The 23,846-nt window shown below is 38.2% G+C and overlaps 1 protein-coding gene across 1 annotated transcript in view; it reads right to left on the bottom strand.

Annotated features, from left to right (window-relative positions):
* Positions 1-23,846, bottom strand: part of APBB1IP (amyloid beta precursor protein binding family B member 1 interacting protein) — a 97,779-nt gene that overhangs the window by 39,646 nt on the left and 34,287 nt on the right. Inside the window, exons 3-6 of the mRNA XM_072955108.1 lie at positions 16,832-16,903; positions 12,976-13,063; positions 9,465-9,757; positions 6,734-6,811 (exon numbers count right to left, since the gene is read on the bottom strand). Coding sequence (XP_072811209.1) covers positions 6,734-6,811; positions 9,465-9,757; positions 12,976-13,063; positions 16,832-16,903 — 531 coding nt within the window. The remainder of the gene's footprint in view (positions 1-6,733; positions 6,812-9,464; positions 9,758-12,975; positions 13,064-16,831; positions 16,904-23,846) is intronic.

Raw genomic sequence — 23,846 nt, 5'->3', positions numbered from 1 at the left:
TAAGGTTTCAAGGTCGTTACTGCTTCTGTGAATTTAAGTCAGAAGGTGTCCTGCAAACTCACTCAATATGAATTCACTCCTATGCCAAGCACTTGTTTAAGGGGCTAGCAATACAGACATGGAGAAACCAATTCACAAAAACAGAAATAAGCACACAATATGCAAAGCGCTTGTCCGGCCTCCAGGGGCTGCATTCGGGGGAGGGAGACAGAAAACCAAGAGAACCAAAGAAGTGCTGAGTGCCTGCCTTCCCGACATCCTTCTGTTACTTGTTCAGGAGCATCACAGAGCCCAGAAGTGTTTCTTAATTGAAAGCCCCTCCAGTATCTTTATAATAAATTCTTCTCTCTTGCTGAGCTGGAGTTGGGTCCCATTTCATGCAACCCAAGAGTTCTGGGACACAGGTTAAGACCAACTTGGCTAATCTACAGTTCTCTGGAGGCCGGGAGTTACACAGTGACAGCACCACCAAGGGGTCTTGCTAAGAGGCAGGTGGTGTCACAGCAGAACACACTGGAGATCAGAAGGGGATTAAGCCAATCAATATAGACTAAGAAAAAGCTACTATAGAGGCATGCAGGCACATTAGTGATCTAGTTTACCTTTCATTCGTTAAAAAAAATTCTGCTGCTTTGGGTTCATAGTCAAATTGGTAGCTATCTCATTCTAAATCTGGAGGATCTGGTAGGAGCACAATGTACTCATCTTCAGTAAGGACACAGAATTTCACTGACAATTTGCCAAGGTTATTAAAACTTGTGATCCCGAAGAGAGGCCATGATGCAATATAACAATTCAAGAAGGAAGTAGCTAGGGTTTGGATTTTCTTTTTCACCTGTGTATTTGTAACATTTTTAATGACAGTTGCTGTTTATATGTGCTACAGGTAGTAACAGTGCTATATATCCAGTCTTCAAAAGGAAGAGTGAAAATGTGCCCACTAAGCTCAAATTTATTAGACACTTCCGTGTAAGGGACGATTTCCCATGACTCCTTCTGGGAAGATCTACATTCTTATTTTATTCTTGGCCAAGACCACAGATCCTACCTAATTAAGCGGGAGTCGGCTCTGCTTAGAGTCTATCTTTGAGTGCCTCCCAGGAAGGAGGTGCTGTCTTTTCCTTTCCAGACAATCCCTGCCCAACCTCTGCGGTGCCTGCAGCCACTCCACACACAGCCAGTGGAGAATTCCTGGAAACCAGAACCACCTAATATGCTTGCTTAAATTTCTATTCTAACTTGAAAGACATAGTCAGAAACAAGATGTGCCTGTTCTGTTGGTCTAAGGTCAGTTCTGGTTATTCACAAACGAGACTTACCATTTCTTTTAATTTTACTTTTTTAATTGACGTATAATTGATTTACAATGTTGCGTTAAGTTTCTGGTGTACAGCATAGTGATTCAGTTATATATATATATATATATTCTTTTTCAGATTCTTTTCCATTATAGGTTATTACAAATTATTGAATATAATTCCCTGTGCTAGTAAGCTCCTGTTGTTGATCTGTTTTTTATATAGTGGTGTGTAAATGTTAATCCTAAACTCCTAATTTATCCCTCCCTACCCTTTCCCCTTTGATAATTATAAGTTTGTTTTCTATGTCTGTGTCATTTTCTATGTCTGTTTCTGTTTTGTAAGTAGGTTCACTTGTATCATTTATTTGATTCCACATATAAGCAATGTCATATGATATTTGTCTTTCTCTGTCTGACTTTGCTTAGTATGATAATCTCCAAGTCCATCTATGTTGCTGCAAATGGCATTATTTCATTCTTCTTTATGGCTGAGTAGTATTCCATTGTATATTTATATACCACAATGTCTTTATCGTTATCTGTCGATGGACATTTAGGTTGCTTCCATGTCTTCTTGGCTATTGTATACAGTGCTGCTATGAACATTGGGGTGCATGTATCTATTTGAATTAAAGTTTTCATCTATTTTGGATATATGCCCAGGAATGGGATTGCTGGATCATACAGCAACTCTAGTTTTAGTTTTTTAAGGAAACTTCATGCTGTTCTCCATTGTGGCTGTACAAAGAGACTTACCATTATTAAAAAAGTCTTTAGTTGGAACGGAGAGAGAGGCCATAAAATTGGTAACATTTCTTTCTCCTCCAAAGTTTGGGTTAGATTCTGAGCAGCAGGGAAATTACCCCTCCGGTCCCACTTCCACCCAATTGGATCTTAAAAACATTGTGTGGTTACCAGTGAAGACGGCAGTTCCTGTGGATTGCTGTGCAGAGTTACCAACAGCAACCAATGGTGTGGGTGGTGATAAGAATCTGGGTGAGGTGCAGGCAAGGGCTACATGCATCGAAGCACTCCTAGTGCCTTCCCTTCCCACACATGCATGCCTGAGAGGCAGATGCAGGCACCAGGGCAACAGAAGTGCATTTCCTCCTCCTGGGACCATTCAAGTTAGACCTTTATTCCAGGCTTGTCTGAAGAACACATTTTTTTTTTCCCCTTGAAAATCTGTAGCACCAAAACCTTTAGTTGGACAGTTGTTTCTGTTGTATGTTCATCATCTGATGTGTTTAAAACAACAGGTCCAAGTACCAAAGTGTCAGAGACACACTCATCTGACCTGAGAAATCAGTCATGGAGGGTTGCCTGAAAAAACAGAAATTCCTCAAATAGTGGAATCACCATGCCTTATTTTCTGTGGAAGGCATACCCCCTGCTCTTTGCTGAGGATTACTGCCATAAAGTAGCTACATGTGCTAAGAAACACTCAGTGTTAGGATTTAGAAGGCAATCTTCCCGATGGAAAAATTAACGATGTTTGACCACATTTCATTTTTGCTTAGGAATTCTTGAGAAAAGAAAACATATCTTGGTGTTTTCTTTTGTTTTAAAGACAGAGAGAGAAAAAAAACTAAACTGCATAATTTGACAATGATGCAATGATGAAAGGATTTTTTTTGGCATAAATTGCAAACTAAATTTAATCCACATGTAGTTATGAAGGTCCACAATTATAAAACTTAGGAAAAAAATAAGAGAAGGCTGGTGACTTTCAGTGAGAAGAAATCATATTTACTATTCTTCACACCTTTTTTTTTTCACATTTGTAAGCTGAAGAGTAGCTCTATGCCAACACATTACACCCTAAATCACAGTTACGTGACTTAGCAAGCCAAGGACTCTTTATATCAACACTGTATGTATCATCCAGGGTACAATGAGTCAAGAATGAAAAAACTTCCCCTTTCTAATCCCGTTGAGTAAAGATTGAATTTTTTAAAAATAATTTCTTCTTTTTTTTTTGCAAACTAATGAATACAGGAATATTCCAGTCTGGGAGAGGGGTGGGAAGGGACAGACTGGGAGTTCAAGATTTGTAGATACTGACAGGCATATGCAGAATAGATAAACAAGATTATACTGTATAGCACAGGGAAATATATACAAGATCTTGTGGTGGCTCACAGTGAAAAAAAATGTGACAATGAATATATGTATGTTCATGTATAACTGAAAAATTGCGCTCTACACTGGAACTTGACACAACATTGTAAAATGACTAACTCAATAAAAAAAACTAAAAAAAACCCAAAAAACTAAAAAAGAAAAAAAGTCCCAGTCCTATATCATTTACTATATATTTGTTTCTATAATAAAATTTACAAATGGATTTGTTCTGCGTCACAGAGCTTTAAAGAAAAGAAAGAAAATCAGTGAGTGAGTTGATTCTGTTTCCAGTTCCAAAGCTTTGCACCGCAAGCTGTGTATATTACTTGTGGTCCAAAATGATGTCAACCCCCCACAGAATACTTGAGGGCAAAGTCCTTCGAAAACACTTGATTTCCATCCTTTAAAAAGCATGTTGTAGATTATGTGTCAGTATGTTTTACTTCCTTTCTTAACGGACACAGTTATCGTTTTAAATGTTCTGTGCCACACAGTCTTTGGTTTTAAGAAACCTATCTGGAGTGTCTGAAGGCAGAACAAATCTACCACTTGGCTTCTTAATTTTCTTTCCCCTCCCACTGATCAGAGTGGTTCTGTTTTACATCTTCTTTGTTGACTAAAGGCAGGTGGTGCTTTTTGCTTTCGATCCTGCTCTCTCCTCCCTGCTCTTAATATTCAATTAAGCAAATGGACCAGATATGTTAATCGTTCTACCTTTTTATCTAAGCATCAACTTCTCTTTTCATGCCTCCTCTGAGGGTATCTCCCATGTGGCCCCTATTTTATAAACAATCCAGTGGTTTAAAATAGTTTAACAAATTACAAATTTTATTTTTATTCATTCCTCTTGTATTTTTATCTCCGAAGGTAAAGGTAGTGACCCAGGACAGCCCGTCTCTCTTGCCATCCCTCTGTGACTCAGTTCCACCCATGACTGTCTACAGGGAAGGCTTGTGCTAGAAAAGGCTACAGAACGGGTCACCCTGCCCTTGCCCATCCCCTTTCAATCCATTTCCCACAAAGCAGCCAGTATGATCTTTTAAAGCTGTATATTATCCCTTGTTAAAACCCTCAAATAGTTTTCCACTGCATTTACAGTATGTTCCAGACTCTTCCTCATGCCTGTGAGGCCTGGTGGCCCCACTTGCCTCTCTGACCACAACTTCTCCAGTTTTCCCTCTTACTCAGGGGGTCAAGGGGACTGACTGGATGGTGATGGATGGAAGCTAGATTTTGGTGGTGAGCACACTGTTGCATACACAGAAGTAGAAATACAGGGCTGTACATGTGAAACTTACATAACGTTGTAAGCTAATGTTACCTCAATTAAAAAAAAAAGCATTTCTTGGGCAGTCTCATTCCTTCCTGCTTTATGTTCTTCACAGCACTCGTCTGCCCCACTAGAATTTAACTCCACACAAGCAGGGACCTCACCTGCCTGTTCCCTTCTCTGTACCCCAGCCCTGGTTCTATGAGATGAGGATGTGTCAATGAAGAAAACATAAAAAGTTCCCAGAGGAGCTTCCCTAGGGGTGGAGAGGGGAGGCAGGCATTAAATGGGATAAACAAGATGAACAGGATGCTGGATGGTGACAGCGCAGCGGAGGAAAGGAAAGCAGGGGATGCTAAGGGATACTGTACGTGGCACTGAGCAGGTGACCAGACCTAGTTAGGGATGGAGAGAAGCCACCAGTCTGGGGAAGAGCTTTTGAGGCAGGGGGACCACAAGGCACCAAGGTCCCGAGGCAAGGGTGTGCCCAGAACATCAAGGAGCAGCGGTGAAACCAGGTGGCTGGAACGGAGGCTGAGGGAGACAGTGGTGGGGAGACGGCAGGCAGCCAGGTCACCCAGGGGGTTTACATCGTTGTGAGGATCTGGGCTTGGCTGTGTGAGTGGGGCATCCTTGGAGGCTTCTGAGCAGAGGAGGGACAAGATGAGAGGATGGGAAGTGGAGCACATGAGGGGAGGCTGCTCTTAGAAACATGAGAGTTCACCCACAAGAACAGGAAAGACTGTGGACCACATGCCACAGGTGCGGGTGGGCTGGGAGCTACAAGTTTCGGGAGCTGGTGGGACCTTCCTCTTGATGGCTTTTCTCAGTGCAACAGGCAGCAATATCATCAGCTGAGAGAATGTGGGTGAGGAAGGAGGTATTGGAGGTTTCCAGAGAAAGGACAGGGGAGAAAGTTTTCTAGATTAGTGGGAGATGACTGAACTGGGGAAGCTCAGGCGGCATGGAGGACCCCCACTGAGTAGACGGGGAGCTGGACTGAACCAGGGTTTCCCAGAGCGGGTACAAGCAGCGGCAAGAAGGCCACCGAGGATGGACGAGTTCAATGACGGACCACAGAGCATAATCACATGTAGAAGACGAGGAAAAATAGCAGCAAAAAAAAAAAATGCAAGCTTGACATGAATGGAACCGGACTGATGTGGAAAAATTCTCATAGATGAAACCTGAAGGTCTGGATCCTGGGAGATTCAAGGAATGTTTATTAAATATCAGTCAACACGTATTGAATGCCTTCATTCAAGGAACCATGAGAGGTGCTGCAGAAACATACACTCTAATGTCCAGTATGAAAAAGAGTAACTCACCCAACGGTAAGTAAAAAGTTTTTATTGCATCTCAGACATGGTGTATGCGTCAGGAGTTGGACTGAAGCTGTTCGTTTTTTTCTTAATTTACCAAATTAACTATTATTATTAGGTAGATGCTTCTACTGAGGTTAAACGCATGTGCTTCTGTTATAACACGATACCCGTGTCTCGGGAAAAACCCATGCTCTACAGAAAAGGCACCGTCAGTTACAGGCTTATTGGGACAACAGGGTTGGAGCAGGTCACTCAAAACCTTTGCAGCTTTGAACACACAGCACTAGCCAAAAGGACATTTGGTACTTTGGGAGCGACCTTGGGTATCTAGGGCAGGTATTAAAGATGCATAAAAACAATCATGGAAATAAGTGATGCGAATGGATGCCAAACTCTGACCCAGCTGAGGGTGGGCGGTTATCCACGAGGAAGCAGAACCCAGAGGGCATCCTTAGGGGAGGGAGCCCTGGAGGTAGAGACTTGGAAACTTCCACATCCACTGTCTTAGTGTCCCAGACTTATCAATCACAAACGAGCCAACTGATGTCACAGAAAGAATAACTTGTCTTTGTCCTTAAGTTAAAAACAAAACAAAACAAAACACAACACAACTATCTGGGAAGCATGGCTCAAAATTTAAGATTTTTTTATCCTTAGGCATAATAAAATATCATTAATTTGACTGCCCCCATGCAAAAATGACTCATAGTTTACCTTCTTGACCTTGGCCTCCTTCAGTTTTTCCAATGCCAGCTTAATTTTATCAGCCTTGGCTTGAGCTTCTGCTTCTTCCTGTGAAACAGCAAGACATTCAACACAGTCCATTAAATAATACCAGTAGGTACCCACGCCATCACTGGTGTCTTCTGGCCAAAGGCTGTATGATAGGGCACCAAATCACGTGCTTGATTTTCAGAATTTAAGTGACCGTAACAGAAATCTTAAACCCAGAGATACAGAAGACAGTCACCCTTTATATCTTAGAAATAGTAACTTCAAAGATGGAATGATGATTCAGGGCTTCACATAGTTAGTCTGCAGAAGTCTCTGTTTGGCTCAAAACTGGGTCTAACCTGAGAAATCTCTAGGTTAATCTCAAGGGAATTGAGCACTTCCTGAAGCTATATACATTCTTTTGGATCAGTATGCGTTTGCTGGGATTCCTGGTTTTTATTGGATTCCTAAAGGGGTCTTTAACTTACCCAGAGTTAAGACTTAGACTCCAACTGAAACTTACAATCACCAAAAAAAAAAAAAAAAACCCAAAAAACAAAAAAGAAAAACCAAACCAAAACCCAAAACCCCAATATTGACAAACACACATGAGCAGGCAGAAAAGAGAATGAAATATTTTATGAGCCCAAAGCCCTTAGATTTTTTTATGTTAATGTTCTTAGAATAGGATTATTAAGGCTCTCCTACCTATTTATAATGATAAGGAAATGAGCCGTTCTGGTTGCATTTTAATTACTTGAAAGTGGACATATATCTTCTTATACCAGTAGTTCTCATGTTGTTTTTGAGCCACATATCCCCTCAAGGAATATGTTGAAAGCCCTGAAACCCATGAAGTTCTACATATGCATTCAACTTTGCATACAGCTGAGAGTCATGGCCTCCCTGAAATCTTCATGGATCCTGTATTAAGAGCCTCTGTTTTTAGAAAGGCCGTTATCAAAAAGACAAGAGATAACAAGTGTTGGTGGGTAAGTGTGCACTGTTGGTGGGAATGTAAACTGGTGCAGCCACTGTGGAAAACAATATGGAGATTTCTCAAAAAATTACAGGTGGAACTACCCTATGATCCAGCAATTCCACTCCTGGGCATTTATCCGAAGGAAACGAAGCCACCACCTTGAAGAGACCCGCACTCCCTTGTTCACGGCAGCATTATTCACATCAGCCAAGACATGGAAACAACCTATGTCTGAGGCTGATGAACAGATAAAGAAAATGTATACATATACAATGAAATACTATTTATCCACCAGAAAAAAGGAAATCCTGCCATTTGTAACAATATGGATGAACCCTGAGGGCATCACTGAAAAAGCTGAACTCAGAGACAGAGAGTAGCATGGTGGTTGCCAGGGACTGGGGGAGAGAGGAAATAGGGCGAGGTGGGTCAAAGCATACAAACTTCCAGCGGGGAGATGAGTGAGTTCTGGGGAGCTGACACCCAGCCTGGTGACTATGGTTAACAACACTGTGTCCTAAATCTGAAAGTTGTTAAGAGAGTAGATCTTGTATGTTCCCACCACACGTACAACAAAAAGATAATTTTATGAGGTGATGAAAGTGTTAACTAACCTTATTGTGGTAATCATTTTGCAACGTATGTGTATCTGATCATCACGTTGTATACCTTAAACTTGCAGAGTATTATATATCAATTACATTTCAATAAAACTGGGGAAAAAAGAGCCTCTGCTCTCTGTGGATTGCCAATTTTCAAATAATTTTTATACAATAATTACACAATAGATCAATAAGTAGGATTTCATATTTGATTTATATTTCATATTTGTTCATCCAAAAGGCTTTGTAGGAACTGTCCAGGTTACTACAATTGTATTTATGAATACTAATATTAATCACACAGCAAATGCAGAAGCCACAGGAAATACAGCTAGGTTCTTACTCTAACATACTTTTTTTTTTAACCACTTTTTTTGAGAAGGGTACTTGAGGTTTATTTATTTAGTTATTTACTTTTGATGGAGGTCCTGGGGATTGAACCCAGAACCTCGGGCATGCTAAGCAGGTGCTCTACTGCTGAGCTATACCCTCCCCCACTAACATATTTTTAAAGTGACTTTGCGCTAAGAAAAATCCTTAAAAGTGCCCTTCTTGCTTTGATGAGAGACATAAGTCAACACCCCAAATAAAGATGATATGAACTTCCCACCTGTTTACTTTCCTGGTATTCAGAAAGTGACTAACATCAAGTACTCTTCACCTACCTGCTCCATAACGCCCCTCCCAACTTTGACCTAACAAGTGATACAGAGATCTCTTCGCCCTACTGAACACGGCTGCCAGATTCAGCAATATTCAGAAATATGTAAGGAATGCCTCCAATTCTTTATGCACTGAGCTAGGACCAGGGTCACAAAAATGAATACATCATTTCCACAGTTCATACCAAGTTAATAGAACATTACCCCCAAAGACTGAGTATTATCAAGGAGTGTGGCATACAAATATAGTTTTTCGCCAGACTGTAATAATTTGTGAATATGGTCCTAATATATCCTTTATATGCACCAGTGTGTCCTTTTATGGGGACTCTGACTTTGCAATGAGCACATCCGAGATCCTCATTTTTTTTTAGTATCTCAGAGCTCTGGGCAGATAAACTCATGAATGTAACTGTCACTTTGAAGAAAGAGATTGTGAGTGGCAGAAGTCAAGAGTCCTGCCATCACTGGCCCCACGGACGTACCTGGGAGAGAGGTTCAGGAGGAGGTGGTGGCAGAGGAAGGTCTAGTATGGGGTCAGCCGGTGGAGGTGGTAAGTCATCCTCATATTGGCCAATACTTGTTGCAGCAGCATTTGCTCCGTAACCAAGAGAAGCTGCACCACTGAAACCTGGAACTTCCAGAGACGCCGAAGGAGGCCGGTTCAAAGAGGCCTCTTTCTGGGCCTGGACTGTCCTCTGCTCAGCTTCACTTATGTCTGCTACCAGATCTGCCATGAGAGCATCTAAATCTTGGTCTTCCAGTGCATTTAAGGACTCTGATAGGAGAAATCACATTAACCATCAGAACAACGATTTGCACCTGGAAAATCTGAACGATGGTAATTTTTTTTTATCATTTATTTTTATTGGATACATTTGACATGTAACTTACAAATTTAAGGTGTATGTGTGTTACTTTGATACATTTATGTGTTGTAATATGGTTGCCATTGTAAGGAGAGTTATCACATTACACGCTTACAATATTATTGTCTGTGTTTAATAAACTGTACATTAAATCTCTATGGCTAGTTTAGTATTCCTCACAAGTTTGTACCCTTAAACACCATGAAAGATGGTTATTTTAGAAAGTAAATCTGAGCACTGGTTGCAGGGGGCTGGAGGTGGGGGAAATAGGAAGAGGATGATAAAAGGGTCTGAACTTTCAGTTACAAGGTGAATGAGGTTTGAGGATCCAAGTATAACTTGATGACTGGAGTTGGTAACACTGTATTGTATAACTGAAATTTGGTGAGAGAGTAGAACTCAAATGTTCTCACACACACACAAAAGTTCAGTATGTGGGGTGATTAATGTGTTAACTTGATTGGGGGGTTCCTCTCACAATATATATGTATATCAAATCATGGAGTTGTACACTTCAGGTATCTTAAATTTTACTTGTCAGTTAAATCTCAATAAAGCTAAAAAAATTCTTTACCTTCAAAAAAGAAAAAAAGAGGGGGGAGGGAAGGGAAATATCTTCCCTATTTTGGGGGACCTCACAGGTCACTTATAAGTAAAGTCAAATCCAAGCCTGTGATTAGAATACCGAAGTAGGGAATTCTTGTACATTCTAGTACAAGATCTTAGAATTTTAGAAAGTAGGGGAGGGGAGAGGTTGGAAATGGTTGGAAAGTCCTCCTCAGGTCTTTGGAGGGCAGACAGCACCACTGGTCAATATGTCTGGAAAAAAGTAGGTCTTCCCCCTAGGATTTATTTACTGTTCCTTGAGACTTGGAGTTCCTATGGGCAGCCTTCCCAATGTAGGAACTCTCACACCACAGAAAGAGCAATGAATGACACACAGCAGGAAATCAAGCACTAAGGGAGTTTAGGAGGTAAAAAGAATTTTAATTGGAATTGACTGGTAAAGACTTCGTAAGACAGATTGCTGGGAGCTCACTGTCAGAGGAAAGGGCAGCCCCGGATTTCCTGAGTAGGGGTGAGGGGGACGGTTCTCACTGGGATTCCTGCCATGTGTGACTCCGGTGGGGGTCAGACATGTGATCCTGAAAGCTGTCAGACCACAGGGCACACAGGGAGTGGTGTTGGGGAGTCGTGTTGGCAGGGCGCTTTGAGATCAGGCAGTCGCCGGATAGCGAGTGTCATGGACAAAGGATGACCATGAGGCGGAGAATTCTAGCTGCATTGTGCAGCATAAACTAGGAGGAAATGGGGGTGGTGGAAATGAAGCTTACTCAGTAACAAATCAGCAGAAAGCATGGTGAAATAATGTATTGCCAAACATCATTATCGTAAACAGCCTGGAGCATTTTACATTCACACTGCTAGTTATATGTACAGCACGTGGACTGAAGTCCGGATCTCCCAACTGTGTAAAAAGGGTTTGTTTCCTTCTAAGCCATCACTTTCTGGGCATATAACTTTTTCATAAAATTAAGTGAAATTCATTTTAAAAAACCTCAGAGAAAAGATATGTTCAACTAATGAAGCATAGTCAGAATTTTCTAGCGTTACCAATTACATTGTGACTCTTGGCACATAAGCAAATGATTTTAATCCTTTGGAAAGATTTTGGGGACAAAATTCCCATAATCACACTTATATTAACAATTTCCAAAGCAAATTATAATCCTAACATATCAGTATGGAACTGAGTGGTAAGGAACTAGGGATTCTGTTTGGAAGCCTGTCACTAATTCTCTAAATGACTTTGGGTGAAATAGTTTTTTGACTCATTTTAAGCAACGCTTTCAGTGAAGACGGTAAAAAAATCTATTTCTATTTTAATTCCCAACAAATTTAATTTTCAGGACACATCAGTACTTTCTTTATCGTCTTGTCTCCTTACTGACATGAGTTTCTTGTTACTGTACTTTCATGTTATTATGTTTATATATTGCTGGGTTTCTTGGTTTCTGTCATTTTCAGTAATTTTTTGATACTGGGTACTAAGTGTTTCAAAAGCATTAGTTGAGATGACTACAACTACATTATTGATTATATTTGAATTTTAACTGAACTGATAAAGTATCCAGTTGTTATGAGAGTGTCAGGCAAACCTGCATTGTTCACATGTCCAAGTATACGTTCACTATTAATGTCATAATTTTACAAAAGTGTGTTGGTTTTTTGAAACTTCATGAATGTTACCATCATTCCATGTTGCAATGAAAATGAATGACAAATAATTTTATCTGGCAAATAGGAAAAAAGGGAAAGTAGAAGAGATGTATTATAATTTATCGAGATACAGGTATTGGCACCTTTAGGGTTTATCAAAAAATTATTGAAAACAACAGAAACTCAGTGACAGAAATAAAATTTGGAACTCTGGATTTCTGTAACTGGGATACTCTATTATCCTGTTTCTCATTCTTTTGATAGGCACTGCAAGTCTTTGAAAAACCTTTTTCAAGAGTTGCAGTGAATTCTCATTTATTTGAAAGCAATTATTTTAGGATTCATTGTAATTTGAATAGCACATGGGCTAAGGATTGTCAAACACTAAATAGGAAGAGAGAGTTTTGTTAGTAAAAGAACATGATGATCTCTGGGAGAATATAAAAAATGTCAAATAGAGCAAATATATTATATGTTAATTATATATTAAATAAAAATATTCTTGATGCATCTATTCATATATTATCAATCAAGATGAAATGGGCAGTTCATTAATCTCCTTGAATTAATTTCCTTCTTAATATTTTCATATACTACTGTAACTTATTACTCCAATGACTTAAGAAGAAGAAGAAACTTTCTTTACTTTAAAAAAATAGTTTTTAGACTTTCTGCAAATGCAGGATAGTGTTCCTTTCCACTATAGGCGAAAATATCTTCTTGGCCTTTCAATTCAATCCAAGCACAATAAAACACCATCTGAATAAAATCCAGGCAGGACTTTAAAAATGATCCTTGTCATGATGTCCAGGTTCCTTAAATTTTGTTTTTAAAATTAGACTTCTGTACACATTTTAGTCACCATTATGATTTCAAATTACTTAAGAAAAGAAATGATTATGCTTACCATTTAAATCCTTAAAACCCACACTATAGTTAAATTCAGTTCTGGGCGGCTTAGGTTCCGGAGGAGGGAGAGTGTCGACTCCTAAACTCTGTGAAAAGAGATCATCATCCCCCAAAGTTATTCATGATACTAACATTTTTGCAGTGCAATTGAATCAGTAAGTAAAATGTCATTTTTTTTTGTTTATGTCTTTTTTCTCTACATATGTTCTTAAGAAACTGTATTCTTACTTGAACATGTTTTAGGTGATTTTTTCCCCCTACAGAAAATTGCAAGTTAAAAATTATGCTGGAAGGTACATCTTGAAACAAAATAGGTCAACTGAGACTGATGAGAATGAGATTGTTCATTTTTATAAAACAACAGAAAAAATTTCTTGTACTGATGCATTTATGACACACCCACTATACCCAATTCTGTAAGGACTTAAGTTATGACACCAAAGAAAGGAATATTTAATCACTCAAAGATAAAAGCTGTTTCAGGAGGCAGTCTGCTATTATGGAGTAAGATTTTAATGCTGTTATTTTTATTTAATAAAACTCTTGTTAAAAGAAATTAAGACAGAATAAATTACTAGTTTTGTAAATAACATTTTTTTAATTGAAAAAGTGACTTCTCTGATGATTTAAAAGCTATATTACACATATAATTTAAATTTCTAAAAATACTTTTACATCCATAGTTTGAGAAGTGGTTTCACTGGTTCTTAATACATGAATGTTTTCATGAAAGTGAGTGCTTCCTTTGACATTAATTTGATTTGGTAAAAAAAATCCTTGTTCATGTCTTAAATTTCTGAAGGAAATCAATCATTATATGTTTGTGGGTAATTAATGAGGTATAACCAGTTACAAGTAGGAAAAAAAAAAAGACCATTAATCAAAACGTTAAAAAAAAATGAACCCAAGCAAGTTAGAATCAAGGATAAAATGCAGGGAAAAGTGATTGAAACCCCAGAATTCATTTAAAAAAACAGGATGACCATGCAAAAGTTGCCGAGAAAAGGGAAGATTGATGGAGAAACAATGGGGGTGAATAAGAGGACAAAAAATTTAGTGAAAGAAAGTAAAAAAAAAAAAAGACTTCATTAACCAGTTGATTTTTAAATGCTATAACTTGAGGTCTGACATCACAATGAGGGTAGCCAACTCATTTTTTTTCCCTCAAGAATATAATTTACTATGCTACCCAAAGAAATGAGAAGTAGTTCTCTAACAAAATACGAATACATGAATGTGTGATATAACAGACTTTGAGTAAAACGTAGAGAGGGAAAGAAGAGAGAGGAAATGGTTTTAGGAGGGAACTCCTTTACTCACAGGAAAGTCATTCAAAGCCCAACGATTTTTCTCTGTATGTCTGGTGTGGCCTCTCAAATGATTTTAGGTCATATACAAAATCACAAGTCAAAATTTAAATTATTGTGTATCAACTTTGGATGTTTATTAAGAAAAATTGAGTTAGAATATTTAACCTACTTGAGATGCAGTTTAATTTAAAAAATCAGTTAAAGACAAATATTAAGAAAATAATAAAGACACGCAAAAGATCACAAAGATGATATGTGAATGACTGAAGTTTGAGAAGACTATTCCACAGTAACCTCCTCGAAAGTTACATGCTTGATAAACAACAAGGACCTACTGCACAGCACAGGGAACTATGTTTAATGTCTTGTAATAAGCCATAATGGAAAAGAATCTGAAAAGACATATGTATGTATGTATAACTGAGTTCCCCTGCCATACACTTGAAACTAACACTGTAAATCAACTACACTTCAATACAAAATAAAATTTTAAAAAACACCCCCCCAAATCAATATTTTAAAAAACACCCCCCCAAATCATACTCTTGAAAACGTATTTCATTAAAAGCTGCATAACAGTGATTTTCTAACTCTTCATTCTTTTTCAGTGTTTAATTGGAATTCTGCCATAAAGAAGAACTTTCTCTCATCAATGATTTGCTCACTCTGAAATATGGTTTGACTAGGATTATAGAAAGACTGACATAAATGCTTGATTCTTTTCTTTATTTATCAGTTTTCAGAGTAATATGTTAATGTCTGGCAATTTCCAATGGCAACCAATGAAGTAGTGTTGTTTTTGCTTTTTACTAGTATCATTATGAACTCATAGTTTATTTTTTGCCATGTAGAAATTTAGAAGTTTATGTATTTAAATATTTCATTCTTTTATGGCTTGTAGGTATCCATTTCTTGCTTAGGAAAGCTACCTACATCTTCAAATTGCATAAACAGTTTTCTCATGTTATCTTCTCTATATATCCCATATATTTAGATGTGTTTCATGGAACTCATTTAGTGTAAAGTGTGAGGGGGAAATTCAGCTTTTGATTTTTTTAGATGTGTTACCTAACACAATTTATTAAATAACTCTTTTTCCTACTTATTTAGAATGCCACTTTGATCAGATTTTAAATTCTTGTTTCTATTTGTATATAACTCTGTTTCATGAATCTGTGTTAATGTATCATTACTCCTTTTTCATATTTTTCTGGCTATCTGTGTATTTGAATTTTTTTTTGTATGTAAATAGTAGAAATGACTTCATCCCCCTTCCCCACAAAATGTCCAGTTAATATATGTACTGGTTTCTAGACTTTATGTGTATAGGTATCTATGTAGACACATACATCACACATACACACACACACACACACACACACACACACACAAAGACAGAGAAAAAGAAACAGAAACAGACCGGTGGTGGTGATGGCGTAGCATGTTAATTAATGAGAAATCTGGGAGAAAAGTAAATGACAGTTCTTTGTATTTTTCTTCCAACTTTTCTCTCAGCTTGAAATTATTTCAAAATAAAAAAAGTTACTGTAACATTATTATATTGTAGTTCCTTGATTTTTGCTTATTTTGAAAAATTAGGAAGCCTATGGCTAACCCACCCATTTCAACCCCACCCTTGTTTTCAAGAACAGAACAGGCACAGAATTCACAAGTGGGGATCAAAACATAAGCTTTTCAAACGGCTGGGAAGACACTCGATCACCCCAAAGGGCAGCTGAAAACGGGGGCAGCTGAAAATGGCTGAATCAAAGAACAGATTTTAGACCCAGGGACAAAGCGGGGCTTTACTTTACTCCAAAACTTACTTTCACCCTGACTTACCTGTTCGCAGACCAGTTTTAGCCAAACCAACCCTGTGACTACACGTACTTGAGCACAATAAAGAAAAGATCAAAACCCAGAAAAGCCTTACGTGAAGGCAAATCCAGGACACCTGTCATTAGTCAGAACCCCTTTTCTCTAAGCCTGTTCTCCCATCTTTTGTCTCTTTCATAGAATTTAAATTTTCTCAAATTTTATACAGACACCAACTAATATTGATTTATTGTTCCTAAAATAATATTTTAAACAATATAGATTATTCTTCATTTATTTTGTAGAAAACTTTAAGACCCCTGACTTATTTAGGAATGCTGGATGATTCTTTTTTTAGTGTTTTATGCAGAAGGTGATGAACTGACTAGTTTTTATAGAAAGGTGGCTGCAGGGGAAATTGTTCAGCGGCGGTGGCGGTTGTGGAAAGTTTGCTTGAGGAAAATTCCTCCACTGGCTAAATGTTTGAACATGGCGAGCATGAGAACATATGTGTGACCCATGTATTCCATTAACTGAACTCAGCAGGGTATGATCAGGGAAAAAAGCTTTATTTTTCTGCCTACTGCTGTCACAGTTACAGGAGGAAAATATATAATATTGTCAATTTCCAGTCTTTTCTTTTTTTTTAAATAGCTCTCTTGTCATATGAAACTCAAATTCTGTGACTCTATTTTTTTTCTAACTTGAAAGTTAAGAAGGGGAATTTACCTGGGTCAGAAGATCCATCTCTCCCAGCAAATTGCTGAACATTTGGTCTATATCTTCGTTTGACTCACCCATCTGAAAAAGAAGAAATCCAGATGAAGATGCTCTCTAATAAAAGCCTGATCCTTCGGTAATTGTTCCATCTCTTTCTATTTCCCCAAAGCCCCATCCACGGGCAAGTAATTCAGGAAGAAAAAGTTATGGAGAGGAAAATTCATTTCAGCCTGAAATTTCATGCCTGACCTCCCTGCAATTTGCTTGGTCCAAGATTGAACCGAACCCTAAGAACTGTCTCAGAGTGACAACTGGACTCTGTTTTTCCAGATGCCCAAGTGCAACAGAGTGAACATCACTCAGGAATTCACATCACCACAGGACACCCTGATTGGGAAAGGAGAAAGCCTCAGGCCACAGGGGATTGATCAGAGAGATGGAGAACTTCATTTCCACTTAAAAATCTACACAAAAATATGTCAGGAGTGAGTGGGATTATTTACCAAACCATTCCTTGCTTTACAAAGTAATCCCTGAAACAGCAGTGTTCAGCACATTTGTTTGGAAGCATTAGGGTGACAAAACAGAACTAAAATGGCCACAGCTTCAAGTGATAACAGATGGAAATAAAGCATATTTTATATTATAACTTTTCTCTACCTGAACCAGTAGAAAGAATTGTCCAAGAGAGGAAAGGCATTTCCATACGATGATGTCGGGACGCCCTGGGAGGTGTAACTAGTTGCTCTCTTCCTGACATTTTTGGCACTGCTGAATCGGGGCACTGGGAGAGAGATTACAAGGCCTCCTTCAGCCACTGATTAGTAATGTATTGTAGACGGTCAGCACATCTCATTTAAGCCAAATAATATTTATGTGTGTGTATAAGTGTGTTTGTTTCCATCATTTTATATGGAAACGTTTAAAGATATAAAAGTAGGGAGTATAATATAATGATTTTTGTGTACTCATTGTCCATCTTGAACACTGATCAACTCATGACTGATCTTTTTGATATAGATAACCCATATGTACCCCTAAAAGACCAAGGCTTTTTCTTCTTTTTACCATAACCATAATACTATTATCTCTGCATACACACTTGTGTGTGTTTGCATTTAAAATAAATTATTTGAATTGCCAAGATATGGAAGCAACCTAAGTGTCCATCAAAGGACGAATGGATAAAGAAGATGTACACTGGAATATTACTCAGCCATTAAAAAGAATGAAATTTTGCCATCTGCAGCAACATGGATGGAGTTGGAGAGCATTATGCTAAGTGAAATAAGTCAGACAGAGAAAGACAAATACTGTATGATATTTATATGTACAATCTAAAAAATATAACAGACAAGTGAATAAAACAAAAAAAAAAGAAGCAGACTCATAGTGATAGACAACAAACTAATGGTTGTCAGTGGGGAGAGGGGAGGAGGGAGAGGCAATATAGGGGTAAGGGAGTAAGAATTACAAACTATCAGGTATAAAAGAAGCTACAGGGATATACTGTACAACATGGGGAATACAGCCAATAATTTATAATAACAATAAATGGAGTATAATTTTTAAAAATTGTGAATCACTATATTGTATACCTGTCAGTTACATAATATTGTGCAGAAACTATACTTCAATTAAAAAAATTATTTGGCTAAAGAGGCAAAGTCAAGGCAGATCTTTCCTTGAATACATTATCTTGCAGACTTATAGTTCTCCCTTTACCATAACTTCAAACTAATACTTGAGCAATAATACCTTTTCATACTTAATAGCTTCAGCTAATTAGGGTTTCTCTGTCTCTGTATAAGATATGCATATAAAATGCCTTTGTCGTACTGACTCTGCTTACTTAAAACTGACCTGATTAAAAAAAAAACAGTTCTTCAAAGGACAGAGATGTAATGATGATGAGGAGGAGGATGACATTTATCTAGCACCATGTTCCAAGAACTGATCTAGAAGCCAGGTTGATTGATGGTAACAGTAACCACCCAGAATGGCATCGACACTGAGAAATCAGAAGGAATGCGAGTGTACAGGTCATCTAGAGCGAATCTGTGCATATCCTTCAAATCTCCACCCTACAAAGCTAGTGCCCAATCTTCCCACATTGTCTTCAACAGTTATCCTGAGTTTACATCACTTAGGTATCTCTGGCTTAATTTTCCCATCATATATTTTCTCCTCCCAATTTTAAGAAGGAAAAATGATTCCCCACCCCTACATAACTTTACCAACCTCTCTGAAGATGAGATGAGGATTGAGAGTATTTTTTCATCTGAATTTCCCTTCTCCCCATAATAATTTTTTCTTTGCTTTCCTCAGCTCTCTCTCCAGTGAAACGCAAAAGACAATCTGAGCTATAGTTATTGAGTACCTTCAGTAGTCATTTCACGTTTTAATTTGTGCATGTTTTATATGGGAGGGAGGACAATTTGTATTGCTATGATTGTTAATTTTCCAGAATCCCCCCATCTGGCTTCCAGTGGAGAAGGTATCTTGCAGGAGCATGGGGTATCTATGGGTTGACCAGGAAGGGCCAGGTGGGAGACAGCATTAAAACAAAGAAGTTTAAGATACGATGCAACAGGCACACTTCTAAGTAGTAGACACACCTGAAAGAATCCAGGGAACATACACATGGGACAGGGAAGTACATGTTTGAATCTGATGAAGTCATTCAGCAAATGCTCAGGGTCAGACCAGTAGGCAGATGAGCCCTCAGGTACAGAAGTGACAGGTGAGGCCGACACTTCAGGTGTGAGTCTATGTGTGCAAGTCTAAGAGATTGGAGGGACTCAAACAGCATCAGTCATGAAAGATGGATGATGTTCATCCTGTTCCATGTGGATTGTTGGGTTTAGCTCATCACAGAGAAGGAAAAAGAGCTGTCGGTGGGTCCTGCCTCTGGTTAGGGAGGGGAGTCAATGCTGGGGTCCACTCACATGTGGTTTTAATTCCCTCAAAGATGCTTATAAAGTACCTGAATCATAGCCCCCTTCTTCAAATTACCTACAAAATGGAGGAAGGAAAATATTTAAGTCAACAAAGTACCCATGATTTCAAAAGGTATCCCTTCAACAATTAACCTGGTGTTCAAAATCTTGTAATGGAGGATTCGTTCATTACTTTAGTAAGAGAGAATTAGTAGGGAAAAGAAAGCAATAAAATTCCAGAACTGCCCACGTGAATTTATTTTCATCAGAGTATTACGCAGTACAATACTGTGACAAAATAAAGGAATCCTTCAAATGAATTATTACAAACAGGGAAAGTTAAGAGTAAGTACTAGTGTTAACATATTTCAAAATTTTTCATGAGAGAAGAGTAATCCATTCAGAGTGGACAAAACCAGATTTCTTTGCTGACCTCAAAACTGCCAGTCATGGGGGAGGGAAATAGCTCAGTGGTAGAGCGCATGCTCAGTATGTACGAGGTCCTGGGTTCAATCCCCAGCACCTCCATTAAGGAAGAAACAAACAAACAAACAAAAACCCCAACAAACTGCCAGTCAGTGTTCCAATAAACCCAAAGGAACCAAAGATGAAGCTGAGAATAGTAGTCTTCTCACTGAGGCTTTGTCTTAAACTGTTAAATTTGGAAAAGTGATGAAAAGATAAAGAATAAAGTCTTGAAAGGAAACGTGACCTTGATGAGTCAGAAATCTCCATTGAACCCAAAGACCTTACTTGCTCAGCCTGTGCACACCGCCCCTGCAGAATGGGCTGAGGACTTGCCAGAGTGAATCACACACCTAAGATGGAAATAAAACAGCAGCACGTTCCCGTGACCCCTGCTGACTCCCCCAGTGCTCATCTGGTCAAAATCTTTCCCTCTGCCCTTTCAGTCCTTTCCCGCTGCCCTTTCAGTCCTTTCCCCCAGAGTCTGTTGATATTGAATTATTTAAAGGCATCAATATTAAGATTATCCTGTAAATCTTATCGTAAGTAAATATGCTACTGCATGGATCACAGTTTCAAAGAGTTATAAATTAGGAGTTCGGGATTTGCACTACTGTCTATAAAATAAACAAAAAGGTCCTACTGTTTAGCACAGGGAACTACATCCAATATCTTGTAATAACCTATAATGAAAAAGAACATATATATATATATATATATATATATATATATATATATTCTGAATCACTATGCTGTACATCAGAAACTAATACAACATTGTAAATCAACTATACTTCAATTGAAAAAAAAGAACTTCATCTCTGGTGAAAATAATGAAAGATCTAAGTTAAGGGCTATTATTAACATCAGTTTGTATCAGTATGTAAATTCAATCATCTTACATATTTATCCTCCCTGACAGAAAGCCCTGTTTTTGGAATGGAGAAAACCAGAGCCACACAGAGATCCACACTGCACACACATGTGCCCGTGCACGAGAACATAGGGCTGCATTCATTTGTACACGCGGTGTTTCCCAAAGGTCAAAATCAAGATTAAAAAAAGAGAAAGAGACAAAGAAAACCCCACCCTGACAGCTCAAAGTTAGCTTAACTGCCCCAAAAAGCAGGGGTGGAGCAGCCTTGGTGAAGCAATGGATTGGAAAATGAGCAATGTGCACATCACGATTGGGTGGAATTAACATCTTTTTATGAGTATGTCATTTCTGAACTCCTGTCTTGGGAAGAACAACAAACTGTTGATAAAAAAAATTTGGAATAGTACTTTATCAGAAAGATTTTGCTGTTTTTTATTTTATTTTTTTGAGAGTTTGGGGAGTGGCTAGGAGAGGGGAGGGGTGGTTCAGGCTGCACATCCAGACTGAAATACTGCCTTAGATTCCTTGAGTGAGTGGGGCATTTTCCATAATGCTCAGTAGTTCCCAAAGGGTCAAACTTCTAAGGCTCAGTGTTTTGAAGGCTTCAAATAGTTTTTCTTCCCCACATACATGAATTTCATATATAAACCTTAAATACAGATATTTTTAAAAATATAAGAAAAAATTGTGACTGTGAGGTGATAGATATGTTAATTACACTTATCATGGTGATCATTTCACAATACGTACATATATCACATCATCATGTTGCAAGTCTTAAACTTACACAGTGTTATATGTCAGTTATATCCCCATAAACCTAAAAAAAACAGTCTATCCTAAGCATGCTGATAAATATGTGCTTAATAGGACATCTGTTTATGGCAATGGCAACGTTAACCTCATGTATTTAGCTCATTTGGGATGCAGATTTTGCCGCCACTTGGTTGAGCAATTCCAGCCATGGTTTTGGACCTAGATCAGGGCAGACCTCATTGTATCTCAGTGGTTCACCTAAAACAACCTATTCAATATGCACAGGCTTTTCCACCACTATTTCCCCCTCTGGTACCTTGTCCTCCTACACGCCCTAACTTGGCTCTTGGTCAATATTCCCTTATTAGTCTAATTTAGAAACCTTGGCATAGTCCCTGACTCCTCCCATTTTTCCATCCAATCAGTCAAAAAATCCTCTTGGTTTTTTCTGCAGAGAGCTTGCCTTTCCTTCATCCTCACTGTTGAGACCCTCAGCAGCTCATACGAATTTGGTCTCGTTTAAAAAACTTCTGTGGCTGAAGATGAAGTGGGCAGAGTTCAAATCTCAGCACATCTCTCAAAGTTCTTCATAATTTGCCCCAACCTACTTTTCATGGTTCAGCTCTTACATTCAGGGTCCTTGACATTGTCTAAACAGACTTTTAAACGTTGTCTTGGTATATGCTGTTCCCTTTAAATAACATCTTTCTCTGTCCATTTATTTTTCATAAAGTTCCATTTATCATTTGGAATCCAGCTTTCATGTCAACACTTCAATGATGTCTTTTATTTTTTCTTGTTTCTTAAAAAAAATTTTTTTTGTTTTTGTTTTTTTGAGGGGAGGTAATTAGGTTTCTTATTTTTAAACTAATTTTTTATTTTATTTTATGTTTTAGTGGAGAGACTGGGGATTGAACCCAGGACCTTGCCCATGCTAAGCATGAGATCTAACACTGAGCTCTACTCACGCACCTCCCCCGTTGTGACATTTAAACAAAATAGCACACAGCACTCAGTAATAGCATTTCCCATATTGAATCACATTCTGTTCGTGTTAGAACTTCCTTCTAGACTGGGAGCTGCTATTAAGTAAGGATTAGTAAATCTTGTTCATCCTTAGGTTTAAAAGTGCTCTGTTGCAAACACTGAGCATTTAGGGAACACCCCAGACCAACGGGAAGAAGTCATCAGTCCCTGTCATTCCACCTCCTGTGCCCTGGGTGTGGATCCTGTCACACTGCAGACAGAGACGTGACCATCCTGGGTTGGATGGTCCTTAAAGGTCACCGAATCCCACATTTCCTTTAACTACCAGGGCAAATAAACAGAATGTCTGTTTCTAAGATATTGTCGCAGTTGTGGGTTTAAGGAACCTCATTCACTATAGCAATAGTTCCCCCCTCCCTTTTTTTTTTTTTTGTGCTTTCAAAGTGAGTAAAAACCAATATTTATATAGATAAATTTTGCTGGTAAACACAGAGGTTTCATTGGGGCTCACATCTCTTTAGGCCTAAATTTGATTTCAACCGGCCTCATTTTGAGACACTTTGAGAAAAATCTAATCACAACCGTGCAGTTCGAGCGACGTTTTCTATGGTTTTCCTATCTAGCTCAACCCGAAGTCAGTTAACATTTCAAGGAGTAGATTAATTCACCGTTGTTTACTAATTAAAAACAAGTTATATCTTCTGTCTTAATTATTCCTTTATTCACATGATATATCTAATTAATTTTAACCCCATCAATATAGAATTATATCTCACTTTAGCACAAAAATGTAACAGCTTAATTATACAGTAATATATCAGGTTATCTACATCACTTTAAGATATAATTTATAATATATTACATGTGGTTTACTGTTTACATAGAAGTAGCTATATGCCTCTGGCTTGCACTGGGCTTCAAAACTGAGAATAAATTATATGTGCGTATTCGTATTTGCCAGTGTTATATTTTGTTCCTTTATGTGTTATAGGTACATTTG

The sequence above is a fragment of the Vicugna pacos genome, chromosome 35, assembly GCF_048564905.1.
Source record: "Vicugna pacos chromosome 35, VicPac4, whole genome shotgun sequence".
Lineage (NCBI taxonomy): Eukaryota > Metazoa > Chordata > Mammalia > Artiodactyla > Camelidae > Vicugna > Vicugna pacos.
Note: the sequence above shows the minus strand (reverse complement) of the source record. Positions and strands in the feature narration are given on the sequence as shown.